The 26,877-nt window shown below is 43.2% G+C and overlaps 1 protein-coding gene across 1 annotated transcript in view; it reads left to right on the top strand.

Moving 5' to 3' along the window:
- LOC124119731 overlaps window positions 1-26,357 on the top strand; it is a 96,869-nt gene extending 70,512 nt beyond the window's left edge. The window contains exons 6-13 of the mRNA XM_048381370.1: window positions 9,640-9,758; window positions 10,084-10,191; window positions 14,617-14,798; window positions 17,586-17,739; window positions 18,999-19,055; window positions 19,480-21,001; window positions 22,847-22,938; window positions 24,261-26,357. Of these exons, the coding sequence (XP_048237327.1) occupies window positions 9,640-9,758; window positions 10,084-10,191; window positions 14,617-14,798; window positions 17,586-17,739; window positions 18,999-19,055; window positions 19,480-21,001; window positions 22,847-22,938; window positions 24,261-24,379 (2,353 nt within the window). The 3' untranslated portion in view covers window positions 24,380-26,357. The remainder of the gene's footprint in view (window positions 1-9,639; window positions 9,759-10,083; window positions 10,192-14,616; window positions 14,799-17,585; window positions 17,740-18,998; window positions 19,056-19,479; window positions 21,002-22,846; window positions 22,939-24,260) is intronic.
- The last annotated feature ends 520 nt before the right edge of the window (window positions 26,358-26,877 follow it).

Genomic DNA, 26,877 nt, shown 5'->3' with positions numbered 1-26,877 from the left:
TAGAGCCACAGAATACATACACTGAGAACACATGAAGCCACAGAATACTTACATTTACAATACATGGAGCCACAGAATACATACACTGAGAATACATGGAGCCACAGAATACATACACTGAGAGTACATCGAGCCACAGAATACATACACTGAGAATACATGGAGCCACAGAATACATACACTGAGAGTACATGGAGCCACAGAATACATACACTGAGAGTACATGGAGCCACAGAATACATACACTGAGAATATATGGAGCCACAGAATACATACACTGAGAATACATGGAGCCACAGAATACTTACGTTGAAAAAGAATACATGGAGCCAAATAATACATACACTGAGAATACATGGAGCCACATAATACATACACTGAGAATACATGGAGCCACATAATACATACACTGAGAATACATGGAGCCAAATAATACATACACTGAGAATACATGGAGCCACAGAATACTTACGTCGAGAATACATGGAGCCACATAATACATACACTGAGAATACATGGAGCCACCGAATACATACACTGAGAATACATGGAGCCACAGAATACTTACGTTGAGAATACATGGAGCCAAATAATACATACACTGAGAATACATGGAGCCACAGAATACATACACTGAGAATACATGGAGCCACATAATACATACACTGAGAATACATGGAGCCACCGAATACATACACTGAGAATACATGGAGCCACAGAATACTTACGTCGAGAATACATGGAGCCAAATAATACATACACTGAGAATACATGGAGCGACAGAAAACATACACTGAGAATACATGGAGCCAAATAATACATACACTGAGAATACATGGAGCCACAGAATACATACACTGAGAATACATGGAGCCACATAATACATACACTGAGAATACATGGAGCCACCGAATACATACACTGAGAATACATGGAGCCACAGAATACTTACGTTGAGAATACATGGAGCCAAATAATACATACACTGAGAATACATGGAGCCACAGAATACATACACTGAGAATACATGGAGCCACATAATACATACACTGAGAATACATGGAGCCACCGAATACATACACTGAGAATACATGGAGCCACAGAATACTTACGTCGAGAATACATGGAGCCAAATAATACATACACTGAGAATACATGGAGCGACAGAAAACATACACTGAGAATACATGGAGCCACAGAATACATACACTGAGAATACATGGAGCCACAGAATACATACACTGAGAATACATGGAGCCTCAAAATACATACACTGAGAATACATGGAGCCAAAGAATACATACACTGAGAATACATGGAGCCACAGAATACATACACTGAGAATACATGGAGCCACATAATACATAGACTGAGAATACATGGAGCCACATAAGACATACACTGAGAAAACATAGAGCCACAGAATACATACACTGAGAACACATGAAGCCACAGAATACTTACATTTACAATACATGGAGCCACAGAATACATACACTGAGAATACATGGAGCCACAGAATACATACACTGAGAGTACATGGAGCCACAGAATACATACACTGAGAATACATGGAGCCACAGAATACATACACTGAGAGTACATGGAGCCACAGAATACATACACTGAGAGTACATGGAGCCACAGAATACATACACTGAGAATACATGGAGCCACAGAATACATACACTGAGAATACATGGAGCGACAGATTACATACACTGAGAATACATGGAGCCACAGAATACATACACTGAGAATACATGGAGCCACAGTATACATGCACTGAGAATACATGGAGCCTCAAAATACATACACTGAGAATACATGGAGCCAAATAATACATACACTGAGAATACATGGAGCCACAGAGTACATACACTGAGAATACATGGAGCCTCAAAATACATACACTGAGAATACATGGAGCCAAAGAATACATACACTGAGAATACATGGAGCCACATAAGACATACACTGAGAAAACATAGAGCCACAGAATACATACACTGAGAACACATGAAGCCACAGAATACTTACATTTACAATACATGGAGCCACAGAATACATACACTGAGAATACATGGAGCCACAGAATACATACACTGAGAGTACATGGAGCCACAGAATACATACACTGAGAATACATGGAGCCACAGAATACATACACTGAGAGTACATGGAGCCACAGAATACATACACTGAGAGTACATGGAGCCACAGAATACATACACTGAGAATACATGGAGCCACAGAATACATACACTGAGAATACATGGAGCGACAGATTACATACACTGAGAATACATGGAGCCACAGAATACATACACTGAGAGTACATGGAGCCACAGAATACATACACTGAGAATACATGGAGCCACAGAATACATACACTGAGAATACATGGAGCCACAGAATACATACACTGAGAATACATGGAGCCAAATAATACATACACTGAGAATACATGGAGCCACAGAATACATACACTGAGAATACATGGAGCCACAGAATACATACACTGAGAATACATGGAGCCACATAATACATACACTGAGAATACATGGAGCCACAGAATACTTACACTGAGAATACATGGAGCCACAGATTACATACACTGAGAATACATGGAGCCACATAATACATACACTGAGAATACATGGAGCCAAATAATACATACACTGAGAATACATGGAGCCACAGAATACATACACTGAGAATACATGGAGCCACATAATACATACACTGAGAATACATGGAGCCACCGAATACATACACTGAGAATACATGGAGCCACAGAATACTTACGTCGAGAATACATGGAGCCAAATAATACATACACTGAGAATACATGGAGCGACAGAAAACATACACTGAGAATACATGGAGCCAAATAATACATACACTGAGAATACATGGAGCCACAGAATACATACACTGAGAATACATGGAGCCACATAATACATACACTGAGAATACATGGAGCCACCGAATACATACACTGAGAATACATGGAGCCACAGAATACTTACGTTGAGAATACATGGAGCCAAATAATACATACACTGAGAATACATGGAGCCACAGAATACATACACTGAGAATACATGGAGCCACATAATACATACACTGAGAATACATGGAGCCACCGAATACATACACTGAGAATACATGGAGCCACAGAATACTTACGTCGAGAATACATGGAGCCAAATAATACATACACTGAGAATACATGGAGCGACAGAAAACATACACTGAGAATACATGGAGCCACAGAATACATACACTGAGAATACATGGAGCCACAGAATACATACACTGAGAATACATGGAGCCTCAAAATACATACACTGAGAATACATGGAGCCAAAGAATACATACACTGAGAATACATGGAGCCACAGAATACATACACTGAGAATACATGGAGCCACATAATACATACACTGAGAATACATGGAGCCACATAAGACATACACTGAGAAAACATAGAGCCACAGAATACATACACTGAGAACACATGAAGCCACAGAATACTTACATTTACAATACATGGAGCCACAGAATACATACACTGAGAATACATGGAGCCACAGAATACATACACTGAGAGTACATGGAGCCACAGAATACATACACTGAGAATACATGGAGCCACAGAATACATACACTGAGAGTACATGGAGCCACAGAATACATACACTGAGAGTACATGGAGCCACAGAATACATACACTGAGAATACATGGAGCCACATAATACATACACTGAGAATACATGGAGCGACAGATTACATACACTGAGAATACATGGAGCCACAGAATACATACACTGAGAATACATGGAGCCACAGTATACATGCACTGAGAATACATGGAGCCTCAAAATACATACACTGAGAATACATGGAGCCAAATAAGACATACACTGAGAATACATGGAGCCACAGAGTACATACACTGAGAATACATGGAGCCTCAAAATACATACACTGAGAATACATGGAGCCAAAGAATACATACACTGAGAATACATGGAGCCACATAAGACATACACTGAGAAAACATAGAGCCACAGAATACATACACTGAGAACACATGAAGCCACAGAATACTTACATTTACAATACATGGAGCCACAGAATACATACACTGAGAATACATGGAGCCACAGAATACATACACTGAGAGTACATGGAGCCACAGAATACATACACTGAGAATACATGGAGCCACAGAATACATACACTGAGAGTACATGGAGCCACAGAATACATACACTGAGAGTACATGGAGCCACAGAATACATACACTGAGAATACATGGAGCCACAGAATACATACACTGAGAATACATGGAGCCACAGATTACATACACTGAGAATACATGGAGCCACAGAATACATACACTGAGAGTACATGGAGCCACAGAATACATACACTGAGAATACATGGAGCCACAGAATACATACACTGAGAATACATGGAGCCACAGAATACATACACTGAGAATACATGGAGCCAAATAATACATACACTGAGAATACATGGAGCCACAGAATACATACACTGAGAATACATGGAGCCACAGAATACATACACTGAGAATACATGGAGCCAAATAATACATACACTGAGAATACATGGAGCCACAGAATACTTACACTGAGAATACATGGAGCCACAGATTACATACACTGAGAATACATGGAGCCACAGAATACATACACTGAGAGTACATGGAGCCACAGAATACATACACTGAGAATACATGGAGCCACAGAATAGATACACTGAGAATACATGGAGCCACAGAATACATACACTGAGAATACATGGAGCCAAATAATACATACACTGAGAATACATGGAGCCACAGAATACATACACTGAGAATACATAGAGCCACAGATTACATACACTGAGAATACATGGAGCCAAATAATACATACACTGAGAATACATGGAGCCACAGAATACTTACACTGAGAATACATGGAGCCTCAAAATACATACACTGAGAATACATGGAGCCAAATAATACATACACTGAGAATACATGGAGCCAAATAATACATACACTGAGAATACATGGAGCCACAGAATACTTACACTGAGAATACATGGAGCCACAGAATACATACACTGAGAATACATGGAGCCACAGAATACATACACTGAGAATACATGGAGCCACAGAATACATACACTGAGAATACATGGAGCCACAGAATACATACACTGAGAATACATGGAGCCACAGAATACATACACTGAGAATACATGGAGCCAAATAATACATACACTGAGAATACATGGAGCCAGATAATACATACACTGAGAAAACATGGAGCCACAGAATACATACACTTAGAATATATGGGGCCACAGAATACATACACTGAGAATACATGGAGCCACAGAATACATACACTGAGAATACATGGAGCCAAATAATACATACACTGAGAATACATGGAGCCAGATAATACATACACTGAGAATACATGGAGCCACAGAATACATACACTGAGAATAAATGGAGCCACAGAATACATACACTGAGAATACATGGAGCCACAGAATACATACACTGAGAATACATGGAGCCACAGAATACATACACTGAGAATACATGGAGCCACAGAATACATACACTGAGAATACATGGAGCCACTGAATACCTACACTGAGAATACATGGAGCCACAGAATACATACACTGAGAAAACATGGAGCCACAGAATACATACACTGAGAATACATGGAGCCACAGAATACATACACTGAGAAAACATGGAGCCACAGAATACATACACTGAGAATACATGGAGCCACAGAATACATACACTGAGAATACATGGAGCCACAGAATACATACACTGAGAATACATGGAGCCACAGAATACATACACTGAGAATACATGGAGCCACAGAATACATACACTTAGAATACATGGAGCGACAGAATACATACACTGAGAATACATGGAGCTACAGAATACATACACTGAGAAAACATGGAGCCACAGAATACATACACTGAGAATACATGGAGCCACAGAATACATACACTGATTTACATGGAGCCACAGAATACATACACTGACTTACATGGAGCCACAGAATACATACACTGAGAATACATGGAGCCAAATAATACATACACTGAGAAAACATGGAGCCACAGAATACATACACTGAGAATACATGGAGCCACAGAATACATACACTGAGAATACATGGAGCCAAATAATACTTACACTGAGAATACATGGAGCCAAATAATACATACACTGAGAATACATGGAGCCAAATAATACATACAGTGAGAATACAATGAGCCACAGAATACATACACTGAGAATACATGGAGCCACAGAATACATACACTTAGAATACATGGAGCCACAGAATACATACACTGAGAATACATGGAGCCACAGAATACTTACACTGAGAATACATGGAGCCACAGAATACATACACTGAGAATACATGGAGCCACAGAATACTGACACTTAGAATACATAGAGCCACAGAATACATACACTGAGAATACATGGAGCCACAGAATACATACACTGAGAATACATGGAGCCACAGAATACATACACTGAGAATACATGGAGCCACAGAATACATACACTTAGAATACATGGAGCCACAGAATACATACACTGAGAATGCATGGAGCCTCAAAATACATACACTGAGAATACATGGATCCACAGAATACATACACTGAGAATATATGCACAGATAATACATTCAGTCGGAGACAACACGGAGAGCGAATACATAGAGCCAGAGAATACATACATAGCTGTTTGTTTGTTTGTTGTTTAACGCCGCTCTCCGCAACATTCCAGCAATATGACGGCGGCCTGTAAATATTCGAGTCTGAACAAGACAATCCAGTTATTGACATCATTAGCATTGATCTACGCAATTGGAATACCATGACATGCATCAACCAAGTCAGCGAGCCTGACCACCCGATCCCTTTAGTCGCCTCTAACGACAAGCATAGTCGCCTTTTACAGCACGAATGGGTTGCTGAAGACCTATTCTATCCCGGATCTTAATACATGCATAGTGAATATGTATACATGGAGAATATATACACACAAAACTCCAGTATGACATACATGCCATCGACCCTTGCGCCACCAAGGCGTTGTGACGTCATGATCTCCGTTCCCCGTATCACTAGCCCAGCACAGAACTTCTGTGATGATAAACTTGAACTCAACGTATCAAAATGATACTCTTAACGAGGATCAGGCAATGACCAAAGTTCAAACCAGCGGAAGGGGCGGTCGGGTAGCCTAGTGGTTAAAGCGTTCGCTCGTCACGCCGAAGACCCGGGTTCGATTCCCGACATGGGTACAATTTGTGAAGCCCATTTCTGGCGTCCCCCGCCGTGATATTGCTGGAATACTTCTAAAAGCGGCGTAAAACCATACTCACTCACTCGACCAGCGACCTCGTTCGGGCCCAGGATACATTTACTACGAATCAGAATTAACTTCTAGCTGGAAAAGATGTTTTCTTGGGTCAAGGGCGAGGGTAGTAATCATTCAACCAGGCGTCCCCTGATGTATTTGGTACGGTACATACTACATAACAACACGAGTCATGTACTTCCTCTATACTGACTTCCTGTTATTAATATCGTGTAATTTGATCGGTTGACTTTTCTTAGCGTCGTGTCATTCGAAATGAACTCAAAAAGAAGCTTTGGTGGCGCATGGGTTTATCATAATGGAATAGATATATAAAACCCTGGACTATCGGGGATGAGAGAACATATGTGTATATAGGTACACCAGACCGGTACACAACCCAATACATAGACACATATCATATACATGCCATAGAACAGCGGGCACGGGTGGCCCAATTGCCAGAGGCGCCGAATTCACTGTGCAGAGTTACGTCCCTTTGGGCACACCAGAAACTTTTGATTGTGGGTTCGAATCCCGGTTCGCCCCGATTATGTTTTTAGGTTTGTCTGCACCATACCCGTGCTCGTGGGTTTCACCAAAGTGGTAAAAGTCTGAGACCTGCATCACTTCGGACTTTCCTCCAACGCCCTGGAATGCCGTGATATAACTGGAATATTATGAAAAGAGGCGTTAAAAAAGCAACACACTCATCATAGACCACATACGCAACTAAGACTTTCAGAACTGCCAAGACATGAAACGATGTCTAGCTCGTATCTACAAGAATCGAATATGATGGGACGAATCCCAGTCGTTTATCACACATAGGATGATTGCAGTAAAGGATTAAAATTAATGTACTGGTTGATCAATGGGTCCATTTGCTTCATAATTGCTGAGTGAGCCGATTATATTGTCGGGGAAGCAGAGATTTCATCCAGAGGTCAATAACCCTAATTCCTACAGAGTTGATAACATCCCTGCTGTGTGAGTAGAGGGTCCCAGGTTGGTCCTAGCTTCCCACAGCTGCATCTCAAAGATGCTGATGCCATGGTCGTTATGACAGATATTGGTAAACGGTTGTGTATCAGGGCTCAAGTGTATGACTTAGAGGAGCTAACGGCTTGAAGCTAGACTATTGCCGAATTATTTACGATATAAATATGTATGTGGCCTCATGTTATGTCGTGATGTAATGTCGTAAACGCCGTCTGGGGACTACCACGGGGTCAGCGTTGCTTCAGTAGCCAAGGTGATGTGTCAGAACACGATATCGGCGTCAGACTAACAATGACGTTATTTATGGTTACAAACATGTAATAGCGGGACCTACCATCATGACGTGCTGTGGCTCAATGTCGTAGTAACTGCCATGGCGGAACATCAGTAAGGGACTATCAGCACGGTCTCCCACAAAGCAGAGGGTCAGATGATGGCTGGGTTTCTTCGATAGAATTAAGCGGCGTTCACTTTGGCTCGTGCAGCCTAGTGAGTGTTTCAGCAATAATGTAAACTCTTACCATTATGGCAATGAATGCTGAATGATGGTACCTATGGAAGACTAGTTGTATTTCGGCCTCGCAATATGATAACCTGCTGTCGGTAGGACATGGTACCTTTTGCGCGAACACCTGGTGTCATCACTGATTCACAGTGGTCCATGCATATATTTTTCACAGCTACTTTGACCTTATATGTTTCGGTGGATAATCCAGACTGGTTATTAGGGGGCACGGGTGGCCCAGTCGTCTAAGGCGCCGCAATTCGCTGTGCAGGGTTGCGTCCCCTGGGCACGCCAGAAACCTATGTTCGAATCCCGGTTCGTCCTGATTATGTTTCTAGGTTTGTAAGCACCATACCCGTGCTCGTGGGTTTCACCGAAGTGGTAAACGCCTGAGACATGCATCACTCCGGGCCTGTCTTCCACATTAAGCTGACACACCGTGATAGAACTGGAATACTGTTAAAAGCGGCGTTAAACCCCACTCAGTCAGACTGGTTATTATCTTTCATTGACAATATATATTTACGCATTCATATGAGCCGGGGCCGCTTACAGAATGCCACACACTGGCTGTCGGCAGTGCAACTCGAGGCAAGCCCAGTGTGGAATAACCTTGTGGTGCAGCTGAGTGATAATGTTTATGCTGGGTTTACGTGTGACATTCTACTTCCTTGTGTGTTCCCAGGTGTGAGTGGCAGGACAAGAGTTGCTCTGCAGAAAACTTCACGAAGGTATTCACTGACCACGGCGTGTGCTACTCCTTCAACGCTGCAGACGACGACCCCTTAATGGTCACTTCAGCAGGTATGTCTGGTGGTCACTTCAGCAGTAATGTATGGTGTTCACTTCAGTTGGTATGTCTGGTAGTCACTTCAGTAGGTAGGTCTGGTAGTCACTTCAGCAGGTAGGTCTGGTAGTCACTTCAGTAGGTAGGTCTGGTAGTCACTTCAGCAGGTAGGTCTGGTAGTCACTTCAGCAGGTAGGTCTGGTAGTCACTTCAGTAGGTAGGTCTGGTGGTCACTTCAACAGGTAGATCTGTTGTTCACTTCAGCAGGTATGTCTGGTAGTCACTTCAGCAGGTAGGTCTGGTAGTCACTTCAGTAGGTAGGTCTGGTAGTCACTTCAGCAGGTAGGTCTGGTTGCTCTGCAGAAAACTTCACGAAGGTATTCACTGACCACGGCGTGTGCTACTCCTTCAACGCTGCAGACGACGACCCCTTAATGGTCACTTCAGCAGGTATGTCTGGTGGTCACTTCAGCAGTAATGTATGGTGTTCACTTCAGTTGGTATGTCTGGTAGTCACTTCAGTAGGTAGGTCTGGTAGTCACTTCAGCAGGTAGGTCTGGTAGTCACTTCAACAGGTAGGTCTGGTGGTCACTTCAGCAGGTAGGTCTGGTGGTCACTTCAGCAGGTAGGTCTGGTGTTCACTTCAGCAGGTAGGTCTGGTAGTCACTTCAGAAGGTATATATGGTGTTCACTTCAGCAGGTAGGTCTGGTGGTCACTTCAACAGGTAGGTCTGTTGTTCACTTCAGCAGGTAGGTCTGGTAGTCACTTCAGTAGGTATGTCTGGTAGTCACTTCAGCAGGTAGGTCTGGTAGTCACTTCAGAAGGTATATATGGTGTTCACTTCAGCAGGTAGGTCTGGTGGTCACTTCAACAGGTAGGTCTGTTGTTCACTTCAGCAGGTAGGTCTGGTAGTCACTTCAGTAGGTAGGTCTGGTGTTCACTTCAGCAGGTAGGTCTGGTAGTCACTTCAGCAGGTAGGTCTGGTAGTCACTTTAGCAGGTAGGTCTGGTAGTCACTTCAGCAGGTATGTCTGGTGGTCACTTCAGTAGGTATATGTGGTGGTCACTTCAGTAGGTATGTATGGTGGTCACTTCAGCAGGTATGTATGGTAGTCACTTCAGTAGGTATGTCTGGTAGTCACTTCAGCAGGTAGGTCTGGTAGTCACTTCAGAAGGTATATATGGTGTTCACTTCAGCAGGTAGGTCTGGTGGTCACTTCAACAGGTAGGTCTGTTGTTCACTTCAGCAGGTATGTCTGGTAGTCACTTCAGCAGGTAGGTCTGGTAGTCACTTTAGCAGGTAGGTCTGGTAGTCACTTCAGGAGGTAGGTCTGGTGGTCACTTCAGTAGGTTTATGTGGTGGTCACTTCAGTAGGTATGTATGGTGGTCACTTCAGCAGGTATGTATGGTAGTCACTTCAGTAGGTATGTCTGGTAGTCACTTCAGCAGGTAGGTCTGGTAGTCACTTCAGAAGGTATATATGGTGTTCACTTCAGCAGGTAGGTCTGGTGGTCACTTCAACAGGTAGGTCTGTTGTTCACTTCAGCAGGTAGGTCTGGTAGTCACTTCAGTAGGTAGGTCTGGTGGTCACTTCAACAGGTAGGTCTGTTGTTCACTTCAGCAGGTATGTCTGGTAGTCACTTCAGCAGGTAGGTCTGGTAGTCACTTTAGCAGGTAGGTCTGGTAGTCACTTCAGCAGGTATGTCTGGTGGTCACTTCAGTAGGTATATGTGGTGGTCACTTCAGTAGGTATGTCTGGTAGTCACTTCAGCAGGTAGGTCTGGTAGTCACTTCAGAAAGTATATATGGTGGTTACTTCAGCAGGTAGGTCTTGTAGTCACTTCAGCAGATATGTCTGGTGTTTACTTCAGCAGGTAGGTCTGGTGTTCACTTCAGTAGGTAGGTCTGGTAGTCACTTCAGCAGGTATATATGGTGTTCACTTCAGCAGGTAGGTCTGATAGTCACTTCAGAAGGTATGTATGGTGGTCACTTCAGCAGGTATGTCTGGTAGTCACTTCAGAAGGTATGTATGGTGGTCACTTCAGCAGGTATGTCTGGTGGTTACATCAGCAGGTATGTATGGTGGTTACTTCAGCAGGTAGGTCTGGTGATCACTTCAACAGGTAGGTCTGGTGGCCACTTCAGCAGGTATGTCTGGTGGTCACTTCAGTAGGTATATATGGTGGTTACTTCAGTAGGTATGTCTGGTAGTTACTTCAGCAGGTAGGTCTGGTAGTCACTTCAGCAGGTAGGTCTGGTAGTCACTTAAGTAGGTATATATGGTGGTTACTTCAGTAGGTATGTCTGGTAGTTACTTCAGCAGGTAGGTCTGGTAGTCACTTCAGCAGGTAGATCTGTTGTTCACTTCAGCAGGTATGTCTGGTAGTCACTTCAGCAGGTAGGTCTGGTAGTCACTTCAACAGGTAGATCTGTTGTTCACTTCAGCAGGTATGTCTGGTAGTCACTTCAGCAGGTAGGTCTGGTAGTCACTTCAATAGGTATGTATGGTGGTTACTTCAGCAGGTATGTATGGTGGTCACTTCAGCAGGTATGTATGGTGGTTACTTCAGCAGGTATGTATGGTGGTCACTTCAGCAGGTATTTGTGATAGTCACTTCAGCAGGTATGTATGGTGGTTACTTCAGCAGGTACGTATGGTGGTTACTTCAGCAGGTGTGTATGGTGGTTACTTCAGCAGGTGTGTATGGTGGTTACTTCAGGAGGGGTGTATGGTGGTTACTTCAGAAGGTATATATGGTGGTTACTTCAGCAGGTGTGTATGGTGGTTACTTCAGCAGGTGTGTATGGTGGTTACTTCAGCAGGTGTGTATGGTGGTTACTTCAGCAGGTGTGTATGGCGGTTACTTCAGCAGGTAGGTCTGGTAGTCACTTCAGCAGGTATATCTGGTGTTCACTTCAGCAGGTATGTCTGGTAGTCACTTCAGCAGGTATATCTGGTAGTCACTTCAGCAGGTATGTTTGATAGTCACTTCAGCAGGTATATCTGGTGTTCACTTCAGCTGGTATGTCTGGTAGTCACTTCAGGTATATCTGGTGTTCACTTCAGCAGGTATGTCTGGTAGTCACTTCAGCAGGTATGTCTGGTAGTCACTTCAGCAGGTTTATTTGGTGTTCACTTCAGTAGGTATGTCTGGTAGTCACTTCAGCAGGTAGGTCTGGTAGTCACTTCAGAAGGTATATATGGTGGTTACTTCAGCAGGTAGGTCTGGTAGTCACTTCAGCAGGTATATCTGGTGTTCACTTCAGCAGGTATGTCTGGTAGTCACTTCAGCAGGTATATCTGGTAGTCACTTCAGCAGGTAAGTTTGATAGTCACTTCAGCAGGTATATCTGGTGTTCACTTCAGCAGGTATGTCTGGTAGTCACTTCAGCAGGTATATCTGGTGTTCACTTCAGCAGGTATGTCTGGTAGTCACTTCAGCAGGTATGTCTGGTAGTCACTTCAGCAGGTATGTTTGATAGTCACTTCAGCAGGTGTGTATGGTGGTTACTTCAGCAAGTATGTCTGTTGGTCACTTCAGCAGGTATGTTTGATAGTCACTTCAGCAGGTATATATGATGGTTACTTCAGCAGGTATGTATGGTAGTCACTTCAGTAGGTATGTCTGGTAGTCACTTCAGCAGGTAGGCCTGGTAGTCACTTCAGAAGGTATATATGGTGGTTACTTCAGCAGGTTAGTCTGGTGGTTACTTCAGCAGGTAGGTCTGGTGGTTACTTCAGCAGGTATGTCTGGTGGTTACTTCAGCAGGTAGGTCTGGTGGTTACTTCAGCAGGTAGGCCTGGTGGTTACTTCAGCAGTTAGGTCTGGTGGTCACTTCAGCGGGTAGGTCTGGTGGTTACTTCAGCAGGTAGGTCTGGTGGTTACTTCAGCAGGTATGTCTGGTGGTCACTTCAGCAGGTATGTCTTGTGGTTACTTCAGCAGGTATGTCTGGTGGTTACTTCAGCAGTTAGGTCTGGTGGTCACTTCAGCAGGTAGGTCTGGTGGTTACTTCAGCAGGTAGGTCTGGTGGTTACTTCAGCAGGTAGGTCTGGTGGTCACCTCAGCAGATAGGTCTGGTGGTTACTTCAGCAGATAGGTCTGGTGGTCACCTCAGCAGATAGGTCTGGTGGTTACTTCAGCAGATAGGTCTGGTGGGCACCTCAGCGAGTATGTTTGATAGTCACTGTAGCCGTCCTACGATATGCTGGTTGAACGGTAGAGCTGAGGTAAATGTGACAACCAGGTGCAAACTGCATGGAAAATACAGAGACTAACGTAACATTATGACTGACTAGGCTTGTCTAAAGAGTGTTCCATGGAGTTAATTGATTAATCATCGAGATGATCCCCTCCAACTGCTGAACTACATATAAACATGCTTACTCAAGAACGTGTTTATGTTTGCACACGAGTGAGTGAGTGAGTGAGTGAGTTTGATTTTACGCCGCTTTTAGCAATATCACGGCGGGGGACACCAGAAATTGGCTTTCGACATTGTACCCATGTCGGAAATCGAACCCGGGTCTTCGGCGTGACGAGCGAACGCCTTAACGACTATATGAACTGTATACATACATCTTATGTACACGACCCTCCCTGAGATGGATTCTTAAAGAGAAGGGGTAGCCTAGTGGTTAAAGTGTTCGCTCGTCATGCCGAAGGCCCGGGTTCCTCCTCATATAGGTAAAATGTGTGAAGCCCACCTCTGGTGTCACCGTCGTGATGTTGCTGAAAAAATGCCCAAAACGGCGTAAGACCCAACTTAATCATTCACTTTTAAAGGAAAGATTTCTAGAGGTACCCGATTCATACCTAAAGAATAAAGTTTAAGTACCAGTGGTGAATGTTGAAATGAGAGGTCTACCCACAGGCTCCGACTATGGCCTGAAACTGACGTTGAACGTGGAGCAGTATGAATACATGCCGGGACCTCATGACGCAGCTGGTGTTAAATTGCTACTACACGACAGAAAAGAGTTCCCTAAAGTGCACGAGCTTGGCCTTGCTATTCCCACTGGCTCGCACGCCTTCATCGGAATCCAGTTGGTCTCGGTATGTATGTGGATGTTTCACGTTTCACATTCAACTTGGATATATGCTACTCAAAAGAAGTTAAGAAAGACCCATTTTTATATCACTATAGTTAATCTATAGTTATGCCACGACAGATTCACTCTAGTTCTATGAAAGAATCGTGAGTTCTTTAACTTCTTTTGTGTAGTATAGTTCCCACTCGTGCGTAACTGTATATATTGTATGTGCTGATGAACGCGCATATAAAGAAGATACTTTTTGACATTGTATATATATTTATTTTGTTTCGGTTTATGACGAATTGTCTAAGCAATCATGGACATTATTTATGAGTGAGTGAGTGAATATGGTTTTCGCCGCTTTTAGCAATATTCCAGCAATATCACGGCGGGGGACACCAGAAATGGGCTTCACACGTTGTACCCATGTCGGGAATCGAACCCGGGTCTTCGGCGTGACGAGCGAACGCTTTAACCACTAGGCTACCCGACCGCCCCCATTATTTATGAAAAGGTAACTGTGCTTCATATAAAATTCAATAAAAATATTTTTATTCTGAAATTAGATAATGCATCTTTCCATATATAGTCATAATGCTAACGCAATGTCTCGGCTTGCTGAATATCAACGTCTACGAGCAGTGGGTATGCTGTAAACAGGAATTGCGCAAAACGTAGTTGCAAGACATGTCAATGTTCCGTTAAAAACACAGTATCATCTCATTGGAGGCGTTATCTACAGGGCAACACTAACGACTTGCCACGAGCAGGTCGTCCACGTGTGACGTCACGTCAAGACAACCAAATTCGGTTGGTACGTCTACAAAATGGATACCCAACTGCCACATTACAAGCTCGGACCATTTCGGGGTTAAGGCCAATAAGGGACAGAATACTTCATATTCTGGGGGCTGGGATGTTGTATCGAGAATACAGTAAACTACGGTTATAACGAACACGCTTATAACGAACTGACGGATATAACGAACTTACTTTTTAGTCCCGACTAGTTGCTGTGGTTATGCTGTATATATGCTTATAACAAACTACGGTTATAACGAACTAAAAATAGTAGTCCCTTTGAGTTCGTTATAACAGTAGTTCGTTATAACCGTAGTTGACTGTAGATATTTTTCAGCTACAGCTACAAAACCAAATATTTAAAAATTTGAGCCTGAATTTGTTTGGTCGGTCTCTAAGTGACAGAACTGTACGCAGAGCTGTTGAGGGAGCACATCTGGCCATGACGTCCAGCGATACGCCCAATTTTGCTTCCATGTTACCTTCAGCTTGGTGCAGACAACATCTGAGGTTCAGACGAAAAGACTGGGACAGTATACTCTTGACAAATTAGTTCAGTTCATCTGAACAGCTCTGATGGTCGTGCAAGAGTCTACAAGCGTCCAGAAGAACGTTTCAGTGATGCTGGCGTTAATCAACGTCGTGCGTTTTGGGTGGAAGTGTAATAGTATGCGGTGGCACCACAACTCATGGGAGAACACAACTCATCATTGTTTATGGCAGTTTGAATGGCGTACGCTACCGTTCGAGATCATGTTCTACCCTTTGTGCAAATACAGGGACGTAACGTCACGTTGCAGCAGGATAATGCCAGCCCACATGTTGCACGTGCTGTAACGGACTTGTGAGGCAGCATAGCATTGCTGTACTGCCATGTCAGCCTGTTTCTCCAGACTTCTCTCCTATAGAACATGTCTGGGATACGATGGAGCGAACCCTACGACAGGAGCAGAACCACCCGGTAACGCCATCTCAGATGGCCAAATAACAAGACTGTTTTCAATCATCTGGTGTCTTCAATGCACCGCCGCTGCTTCGCCCGTATCACCCGATATTGATATTGTTAATCGAGTTAATTGACTTCATCCTTGTACCAGGTAGGGGTTTTGTCTACGAATTTGCTATGATGAAACATTGATCAGACGAATGACCAAATATCATGTTGTTATGTTTAATACCGTCCATTTTCACTACTTTATATGAAGCACTGCTACTTTTGTCCATTAGTATATGAATAAAATGTGCAGATGTGATATATATGCGGACGGTGGGGTGGCCTAGTGGTTAGAGCGATCCCTCGTCACGCCGAATCCCGGGTTCTATTCCCAATACGGTACAATGACTGAATCTCATTCTTGTCAGACTTCTAGCATGATTGGGCTGTAATATTGATACAAGTCACGTAAGACAATACTCACTCATAGTCACTCTTGTGTCAGTCAATCACTGCAGAACAACAGACATTTTCCAATTTCTTTATTTACTTAATATAACTATTAATGACGCCTGCGAAAGCCTTAGAGTCTTGACCGCATCCGTGGTAGTGGTAGAGCGTCGGCCAGGAGAGGGTTTCGATTCCCGGTCGCATCATACTAAAAGACGTTAAAAGATGGTATTTGCTGTTACCCTGCCTGGCGCTCGGCATTATTGAGCTAAAACAAGGATTGATCGGCTCTGAGTCAGTATACTGTGTCTGAGTGGGGCATTCATGTTAAACTTCGGCAAGCATCAGTCCGGAATAGTGCAAGCAGCCATATACTCTCATGTGCATGTCGCTATGCAAAAGTCTTGGACGCGACGTTAAACCCCATTTCACCTCATCTCACCTTATTGTCTTACACACTTGGTGATTCGGGGTGGCGTTGTACAAAGCGATCTTAGCGCTAGGGTGATCGTAACTCCCATACCTAAAATAGACTTACGACAGTCGTAGCGCCAGGGTTGTTTTGTACAAAGGCACCCTGACCATGCGTGATGGGTGTGTACATGTGTGATCCCTTCGCAGATAAAGAACCTCCCGAAGCCCCACGGCGACTGTGGCGTTGCCGAGTCGGAGTACTACAACATGTACTCCACTGACGCCTGTCAGCTGACCTGCATGACAAAGATCCTGGATGAGGAGTGTGGATGTCGTCATCACTACATGCCGAACGTCGATGGTGAGCTGAGAAAGTATAAGAAATCGTTGAATGTGAGACATAGATGGTGAGTTGGGAAATAGGAGAAATTGTTGATTGTTAAGCAGATGGTGAGTTGAGAAAATATACGAAATCGTTGAATGTGAAACATAGATGGCGAGTTGATCAGATATTTGATATTACATCTCATCTTCCCGAGGCAAGGGCGTTAACTGACTGTGAAAGTCCAGTTTCAACTCTTGCCGAACAAGACCGGAATTTCTGGATTCGAAGGTAGCGCTACCAGTGGCTATAACGAGTTATGTCCCTTCTATGCCTCTCCTACTGACCAATCAGATTCCACCTCTGATATATCTCTTGCATTTGCTTCCAACAAAATGGCGGAGCCCAGTCAGGACGATCTGATCGATCATCAAGATCTATATTGTCATAGTATTACTTCGCAAAGTGGATCAAATCACGTGAGCACCTTGCATAAAAACATGAAAACAAATAGAAAATATCTGTTCTCGCCGAGTTAGCGTTACACTTGTTTTACAAATCCTGCACTCGACCGAAATTTGCACCACAGTTTTTAAACCGGATGTCGATTTGTTTTTGTGACTTTGATTGGACTATGCATAGACTCGTTAGTCCAGCAGGTAGAAACTGGACTTTTATAGTCAGTTAACTCCCTTGCCTAGGGAAGATAATTACATTGTCAAACTTTATCAACGTTTAAACTTTGAATATGACACCATTTTATATATATATAAGTTTAGCTGATGGTGAATGTGACTGTGGCGATTGATGAACATGATAGTCATGTAGTCACAATGGATGGTGTGGTATGAATGTGAGATATATAGCATCATCTGTTAAATTATTCCTGGCAATGAACAGAGATGCTGGGCGTGCACGTGAATTGTGAATATGTACGGTACACATTGAAACAAAGAGTTCATCATCACATTAGAGAAGAAGAGAACATGATTACGTTAGACTGGAACGAAACAATAGATTTTGATAGATGTTTCTAGCATCTTCTGAAGTCATAACTTATGGTAATTTATGCTTTGGTTTGCATTAGGTCATCTTCCCGAGGCAAGGATAAACTGACTACATAAGTCTAGTTTCAACCGGACTTTTACAGTCAGTTAATTCCCTTGCCTCGGGAAGATGGCATTAGGTCGGTAGCGGATGATTAATGTAATGTATGACTGATACGACGTGCATACCTTCGGTTAAATATGAACTTGTTGGGTGTTTGACTGATACAGTGTGTCTTATTTCTGTTACAGACACACCACCGATCTGCACCCTGGAACAATTTTACTCCTGCTATGATAAGATTATTGGTAAGTAGAAAGAATGGGTTGGAACCACATTGTCATTGTGTTGATGCATCAAATTACGAAACGGATACAATAAACGCCACTGAACGTTCAGTGATCGATATTTACTTTTCATGTCCCGTTGTTGTGTTTTCTCTAGTTCTCCACAGCTACGTCAATTTACGTCAAGAAACAGTCATTTCAGAACCTGCGTTTGTGCATTTGTAACTTTCGCTTCAATTTTCATTCACGTTGTTTTCTCATAGTGAATTCTTAGGTTATCAGATCAATCTTTGCCAATCAAGTTTCTGTTGGACCAAACTGGGTCTGAAAACACGCAAAGTATAAATGGGGTCTGACCTTGATTATATAGACCCTTTTAAGTCTCTGTCAGTCTCGTCATGACACGTGTTGGCGATTCTCACGTTGCGCACTGTTACTGTTGCAGGCGATGTGAAGGTGAAGGTCAGACGAGAATGTGGCTGTCCCATCCCCTGCTTCTTCCTCATCTTCGACCCCACCATCTCCTTCGCCACCACGTCAGTGTACGCCACCGACAAACTCCTATCGTCCGGTGTTGAGAACCTTCAGAAGCGGTTCATGGAAGCAAGGGAGACAACTAGTCGAATGGACCGCTCCCAGTTCGACAAATTCAATTTAATGGAAAGTGACGTACAGGAACGATTGAACATCTTGAAGAAGGTGATGTTTGAAGAAGTAGAGACAAACATCATAGAACAGGAACAGATCCTCTCCTCCATCTTGAACGACACGCTGGCGTCGTGGGATGCGAAGATGCATCTGTACAGCTGGCAGGAATACATCGTCCAAAAGAACTTCATGAGAGTAAGGCAAGCAATGGAAGAAAGGACATTCAACTATCTCGCCATGGGGTTTCAAGAATACGCCTACCAGATTGAATCCAAAATCAAGCAGCTTGCCAACTCGTCCATATCATCCCCGGAAGTAAGACAGGCCCTTCATATTCTGACTCTGAATGAACTAGGGGGGCGTATAGATCTAGCAGACAGAGCTTATGATAACTACACCCAATTGTACGACGCGTACTATAACGCTAGTCCTGTGTTCAGGTACAGGTACCGTAATGAGAGCAGGGACGACAACATCTACATCGGCCCCCACGTCCTCCTTCGTCAGTCACTCCTCTACTCCCCCTACGCAGTCAAATACAGCGGAAGAGTGGGCAAGGATATTCTCAAATTCAAAGACGCCCTGCTAAGATATGTCGATCTAGCTGATACAGCTTATTACACCAACACGCTTAATATGACCGAACTTCACCTTACGAATATTAACTTTATGTATCGTGGAAGAACTTATTACTTCAGTAAAGCAACGTTCTACTTCGAATCTATAGATTACCCTCTCCGGACTCTTCGAGAGCGCATTGAGACATTTGAAGCATATCATCGATCATTTACGACACATGTGAAAGAAATGATGGACAACGTTGCAAGTTTGAAGTTTTCGTTAAATTCGTTAAAATCATCAATTATTGATAACTTGGATGGCGGATTAGGCCTCGCAAATAATTATTTTACATATGGAAACATCAGTAAGTTGGAAGTGGCCCGTGTTTTGACTGCTCCTATTATATACGAGGGAATCAGCAGCATGAAAATATTTTTTCAAGAAGTAAGGTCACGTGGTCAGAATGTGTACGATGGTTGGTTAGATTTGATCCAATCAACAACAGATATCTGGAGTTCAATCCTAAATGACGAAGATATGACAAAATATTATGAATATAAACAAATGACGCGTTTCTTGCAAAATATATCTGATGTAGCTGAAGAAATTGAGGCAACCTACATGGAATACAGGAGTGCCTTTGACTTCCGGTTCCTAGTCGGCACCGCTGACAGCACCTTCTTGAAGAGTCTGGAAGATCTCATGGAGCTTATGACGGCATATCTTCATTCCAGCAAGGTCGACTCCAAGTTCATACAGTAAGTTCATAATGCTAGGATGCCATATTAGCTAACCCGAAGGTTCAAATGAACTGACCGCCTCCGTGGCTTAGTGGATAGAGCGGAAGGTTGGTGTGTCGATCCTCTGGCCGTGTCATACCAAAAGGCGTTTAAAGATGTTACTTGTTGTTACCCTGCCTAGCGCTCGTCATTATGGGAATAAAACCAGGACTGGTCGGTTTTGAGTCGGTATCCTGTCTGAGCGGAGTATCCATGATAAACTGCAGCATGGAATCGGAGTTGGCTAGTTATGTAAAACCGTTCAAGTACAGGTAGACACACACACGCGCACGCACGCACGCACGCACACACATGCATGTGCTTCGCTATATAACTGCAATAGTCTTGAAAGCGACGTTATACCCCATTTCACCTTGCCTCAATTTAGGTGAGGTGAGGTCAAATGGGGTTTAACGTCGCGTCCAAGATTATTGCACTTATATAGCGACGTGCATGCACGTGTGTGTGTGTGTGTGTGTGTGTGTGTGTGTGTGTGTGTGTGTGTGTGTGTGTGTGTGTGTCTGTGTGTGTGTCTGTGTGTGTGTGTGGCTGCTTGTACTAGTCCGGACTGATGCCGATTTATAGTGCTAGCACACTGAGATACCATGCCGCAGTTTAACATGAATACCCCACTCAGACACAGTATACTGACTCCGAGCCCACCAGTCCTTGTTTTAGCCCCTTAATGCCGAGCGTCAGACAGGGTAACAACAAGTACCATCTTTTAACGCCTTTTGGTATGACGCGGCCGGGGATCGGACCCCGGACCTTCCGCTCTCCGGGCGCACTCCTCAATTGAGCTTATGTCATGACGCATTTGGGGCGGACTGGTAGCCTAGTGGTCAAAGCGTTTGCTCGTCACGCCGAAGACCCGGGTTCGATTTCCGACATGGGTAAAATGTGTGAAGCCAATTTCTGGTGTCCCCCGTCGTGATATTGCTGGAATATTGCTAAAAGCGGCGTAAAACCATACTCACTCACTCACTTACTCATGGCACATTGGCGCTTTGCATGGTTGATTCCAGGCAGGTATGGTGTCAAGAAATTGATTCCTAACTCCGATTTTAGATATAAATATAGTATATCAGTATACACAGTATATGTGTGTTTGGCCTGTTGGTTGTTTGACGCCGTGTTCAGCAGTATTCTGGCAATAGAATAGAATAAAGCAAGGCTTTGTGTCTAACACAAAAGTCTCTCGGAAGGGCTACTCAGTTTTCTTCAAAATAGGAAGTTGTGTTGGTTTTCAAACTGATGATTCTCGGTGGTGGTTGGTGCAGGGATGCTGACACAGACACGTGTGTTGGTGCAAGATCCACCCGGTGGGGATCTATATATCTCCACGTTACAGTATTTATTTATTATCACGTTACAGTAGTAGCAAGTATTACATGTTGCAGATTATCAACTGTCACGCGCGACAGTATGATCAAATATCACATGTTACAGTATTATCAAGTGTCACATGTTACAGTATTATCCAGTGTCACATGTTACAGTATTATCCAGTATTACAAGTTACACTTTTATCAACTTTCATATGTTACAGTATTATCAAGTGTCACAGTATGATCAAACATCCCATGTTACAGTATTATCCAGTGTCACATGTTACAGTATTATCAAGTGTCACAGTATAATCAAGTATCACATGTTACAGTATTATCCAGTGTCACAGTATAATCAAGTATCACATGTTACAGTATTATCCAGTATCACATGTTACAATATTATCAAGTGTCAGAGTATTATCAATGGATCTTTATATCTGTGCTGTGCAGCATTATTTGTTTGTAAATGTGACCGATTCTGTATTTTTTTCAGAGAAAACTTCCTTCAGTTGGATATATTTTACCGCGAGCGAAGTTACGAACAGATCACCCAACAGGTTGCATACGACATGTTTTCCCTGTTATGTAAGTAGGAAATACAATTTGTGTGACAAATAATTCAGTGAGTTTATAAGTGACTGAGTTTGCTTAATCGCGGGTTTCAGTGAGTGAGTTGGGTTTAACGCCGCTTTAAACAGTATTCCAGTTATATCAAGGCGTGTCAGCTTAATGTGGGAGGAAAGCAAGAAGTGATGCAGGTCTCAGACGTTTACCCCTTCGGTGAAACCCACGAGCACGGGTATGGTGCTGACAAACCTAGAAACAAAATTGGGGCGAACCGGGATTCGAACCCCGAATCATACGTTTCTGGCGTGCCCAAGGGGCGCAACTCTGCACAGCGAATCGCGGCGCCTTAGACGACTGGGCCAACCGTGCCCCCTAAACGCGGGTTTTAACAATGTTACAGTTATACCACATAGCATGTCACCTTGATGTTGGAGTAAAACCCGAATCAATTCAGGTTTAGACAAAGGCACAAGCACATGTGAGGTGCTGACAAACCTAGAAACATAATCAGTGCGCATCTTGGATTCTAACCCGTAATCACAAGTTCCTGGCACGCCTAAGGGGCGCAACTCCGGCACTGCACTTTTTGGCACCTTACCCGACTGGGGCACTAATGTTCCAACTTCATTCATAATACTTATGAAATACGGTAGATATAATAACTAACAATTTTATTGATCCCTTAATAACAATCACGAAAACAACATCTACCCCACACATCTCTTTGGACTTCCAGCCAACTCGCAGTGACATACCAAAAGTACTATTGCCAGCGCCGTTAAGTCATGTTATTTGAGTTATGTCTGTCTGTATGTATGTATTCATCATCGTTAATACATTATTTACAGACATGTGAAGAATAGAATAGGTCTTCAGCAACCCATACTTGCCGTAAAAGGCGACTGTGCTTGTCGTAAGAGGCGACTAACGGGATCGGGTGGTCAGGCTCGCTGACTTGGTGGATGTATGTCATCGTAATCCGATTGTGTGGATCGATGCTCATGATATCAATCACTGGATTGCCTGGTCCATACTCGATTATTTTACAGACCGCCGTCATATAGCTGGGATATTGCAGAGTGTGGCGTTAAGCAAGAAACAAACACATATTATTTACAATGAAGTGTTCAATATGCTGAGATTGTTCAACGCAGCTAGTGTTTGCTTATCGCAACCAGAACTAACATGGGGGATCAGATGACCACAATGGCTGCTGAGTGTGGCATGACCATTGTGAGTGGTATATCATGTTCTCAGAGTCATCCCCAATGTTCGTCAGGGCCAGATTGCACAGTGAAGCCGTCCACGTGTATGATATTGTGCTATATTTTATTCCACAGGTGACATTGGCGGATCCATGGGTTTATTTGTTGGTGCCAGTGTATTGACAATCTTCGAATTGGTGGATCTGTTGTTCGACCAGACAGTTTTCAGACTTACCAACAGACGGATATCCTAGTTGATTGCACAAAATCTGAAGAAAACAAACAAAAAGAGCTCGGGCGTTATGGCAGATGAGCTGAAGACGCATCAGATACGCTGAAAAAAGTTGTTAATTATTTCGAGGCTCAAGCCATGGAAGAAGCTCAGAGGGTAATGTCAGATGCTAGCTTCGCAGTACAACGAGGTCAACAGGGAAGCCAGATAGGCAGCTTTCAGCGTTATAAAGAGATGATCAATAACAGGGAAGTAAACGTTGCCCCAAAACTGATGAAGAAAAGAGAACTGAATCACATGGGTAACATACTGTATCACAAGGGTAACATATTGTATCACATAGGTAACATAGTATATCACATGGGTAACATACTGTATCACGCGGGTAACATATTGTATCACATAGGTAACATAGTATACCACATGGGTAACATACTGTATCACCATGGGTAACATCAAAATCACATAGGTAACATAGTTTATCACATGTGTAACATGGTATATCACACGGGGAACATATTGTATCACATGGGTAACATAGTTTATCACATGGGTAACATGATATATCACATGGGTAACATATTGTATCACATGAGTAGTATAATATATCACATGGGTAACATACTGTATCACATGGGTAACATCAAATATCACATAGGTAACATAGTTCATCACATGAGCAACATGGTATATCACATGGGTAACATAGTTTATCACATGGGTAACATAGAATATCACATGGGTAACATAGTTTATCGCATGGGCAACATCAAATATCACATAGGTAACATAGTTTATCGCATGGGCAACAGTTTATCACTATGGTAACATAGTATAGCTCATTGGTAACATAGTATATCACATGGGTAAGATATTGTATCACACGGGTTACATCTTATATCCCAATGGTAACATAGTGTATCACATGGGTAAGATAGTGTATCACATGGGTAAGATAGTAATCAAATGGGTAGAATAGTTATTCACATGGGTAACATACATATGAGTATAATTTGAGTCACATGGGTATCATAGTGTATTAATATGACTGTATCAGGCATTTAATGTACATACACGCTCCTGTCTAGTGTGGCAGTAAGTCCATGGATGTACATACACACTCCTGGCTAGTGTCACACTGTGGCAAACAGTCAATGGATGTACATACACACTCCTGTCTAGTGTCACACTGTGGCAGTCAGTCCATGGATGTACATACACACTCCTGTCAAGTGTGGCAGTCAGTCCATGGATGTACATACACGCTCCAGTCTAGTGTTACACTGTGTCAAACAGACCATGGATGTACATGCACAGTCCTGTCTAGTGTCACACTGAGGCAGTCAGTCCATGGATGTACATACACACTCCAGTCTAGTGTTACACTGAGGCAGTCAGTCCATGGATGTACATACACACTCTGTCTAGTGTTACACTGTGGCAAACAGACCATGGATGTACATACACACTCCTGTCTAGTCTTACACTGTGGCAAACAGACCATGGATGTACATACACACTCCTGTCTAGTGTTACACTGTGGCAAACAGTCCATGGATGTACATAAACACTCCAGTCTAGTGTTACACTGTGGCAGTCAGTCCATGCATGTACATACACACTCCAGTCTAGTGTTACACTGTGGCAGGCAGTCCATGCATGTACATACACACTCCTGTCTAGTGTTACACTGAGGCAGTCAGTCCATGGATGCACATACACACTCCAGTCTAGTGTTACACTGTGGCAAACAGACCATGGATGTACATACACACTCCTGTCTAGTGTTACACTGTGATTGTCAGTCCATGGATGTACATACGAACTCCTGTCTAGTGTTACACTGTGGCAGTCAGTCTATGGATGTACATACACTCCTGTCTAGTGTTACACTGTGGCAGTCGGTCCATGGATGCACATACACGCTCCAGTCTAGTGTTACACTGTGGCAAACAGACCATGGATGTACATACACACTCCTGTCTAGTGTTACACTGTGATTGTCAGTCCATGGATGTACATACGAACTCCTGTCTAGTGTTACACTGTGGCAAACAGTCCATGGATGTACATACACACTCCTGTCTAGTGTGGCAGTCGGTCCATTGATGTACATACACACTCCTGTCTAGTGTTACACTGTGGCAAACAGTCCATGGGTGTACATACACACTCCTGTCTAGTGTTACACTGAGGCAGTCAGTCCATGGATGTACATACACACTCCTGCCTAGTGTGGCAGTCGGTCCATTGATGTACATACACACTCCTGTATAGTGTTACACTGTGGCAAACAGTCCATGGATGTACATACACACTCCTGTCTAGTGTTACACTGTGGCAGGCAGTCGATGCATGTACATACACACTCCTGTCTAGTGTTACACTGAGGCAGTCAGTCCATGGATGCACATACACACTCCAGTCTAGCGTTACACTGTGACAAATAGACCTGGATGTACATACACACTCCTGTCTAGTGTTACACTGTGGCAAACAGTCCATTGATGTACATACACA

Source organism: Haliotis rufescens, unplaced genomic scaffold (assembly GCF_023055435.1).
Source record: "Haliotis rufescens isolate VD_foot unplaced genomic scaffold, xgHalRufe1.0.p SCAF_1, whole genome shotgun sequence".
In the NCBI taxonomy this organism is placed as follows: domain Eukaryota; kingdom Metazoa; phylum Mollusca; class Gastropoda; order Lepetellida; family Haliotidae; genus Haliotis; species Haliotis rufescens.
Note: the sequence above shows the minus strand (reverse complement) of the source record. Positions and strands in the feature narration are given on the sequence as shown.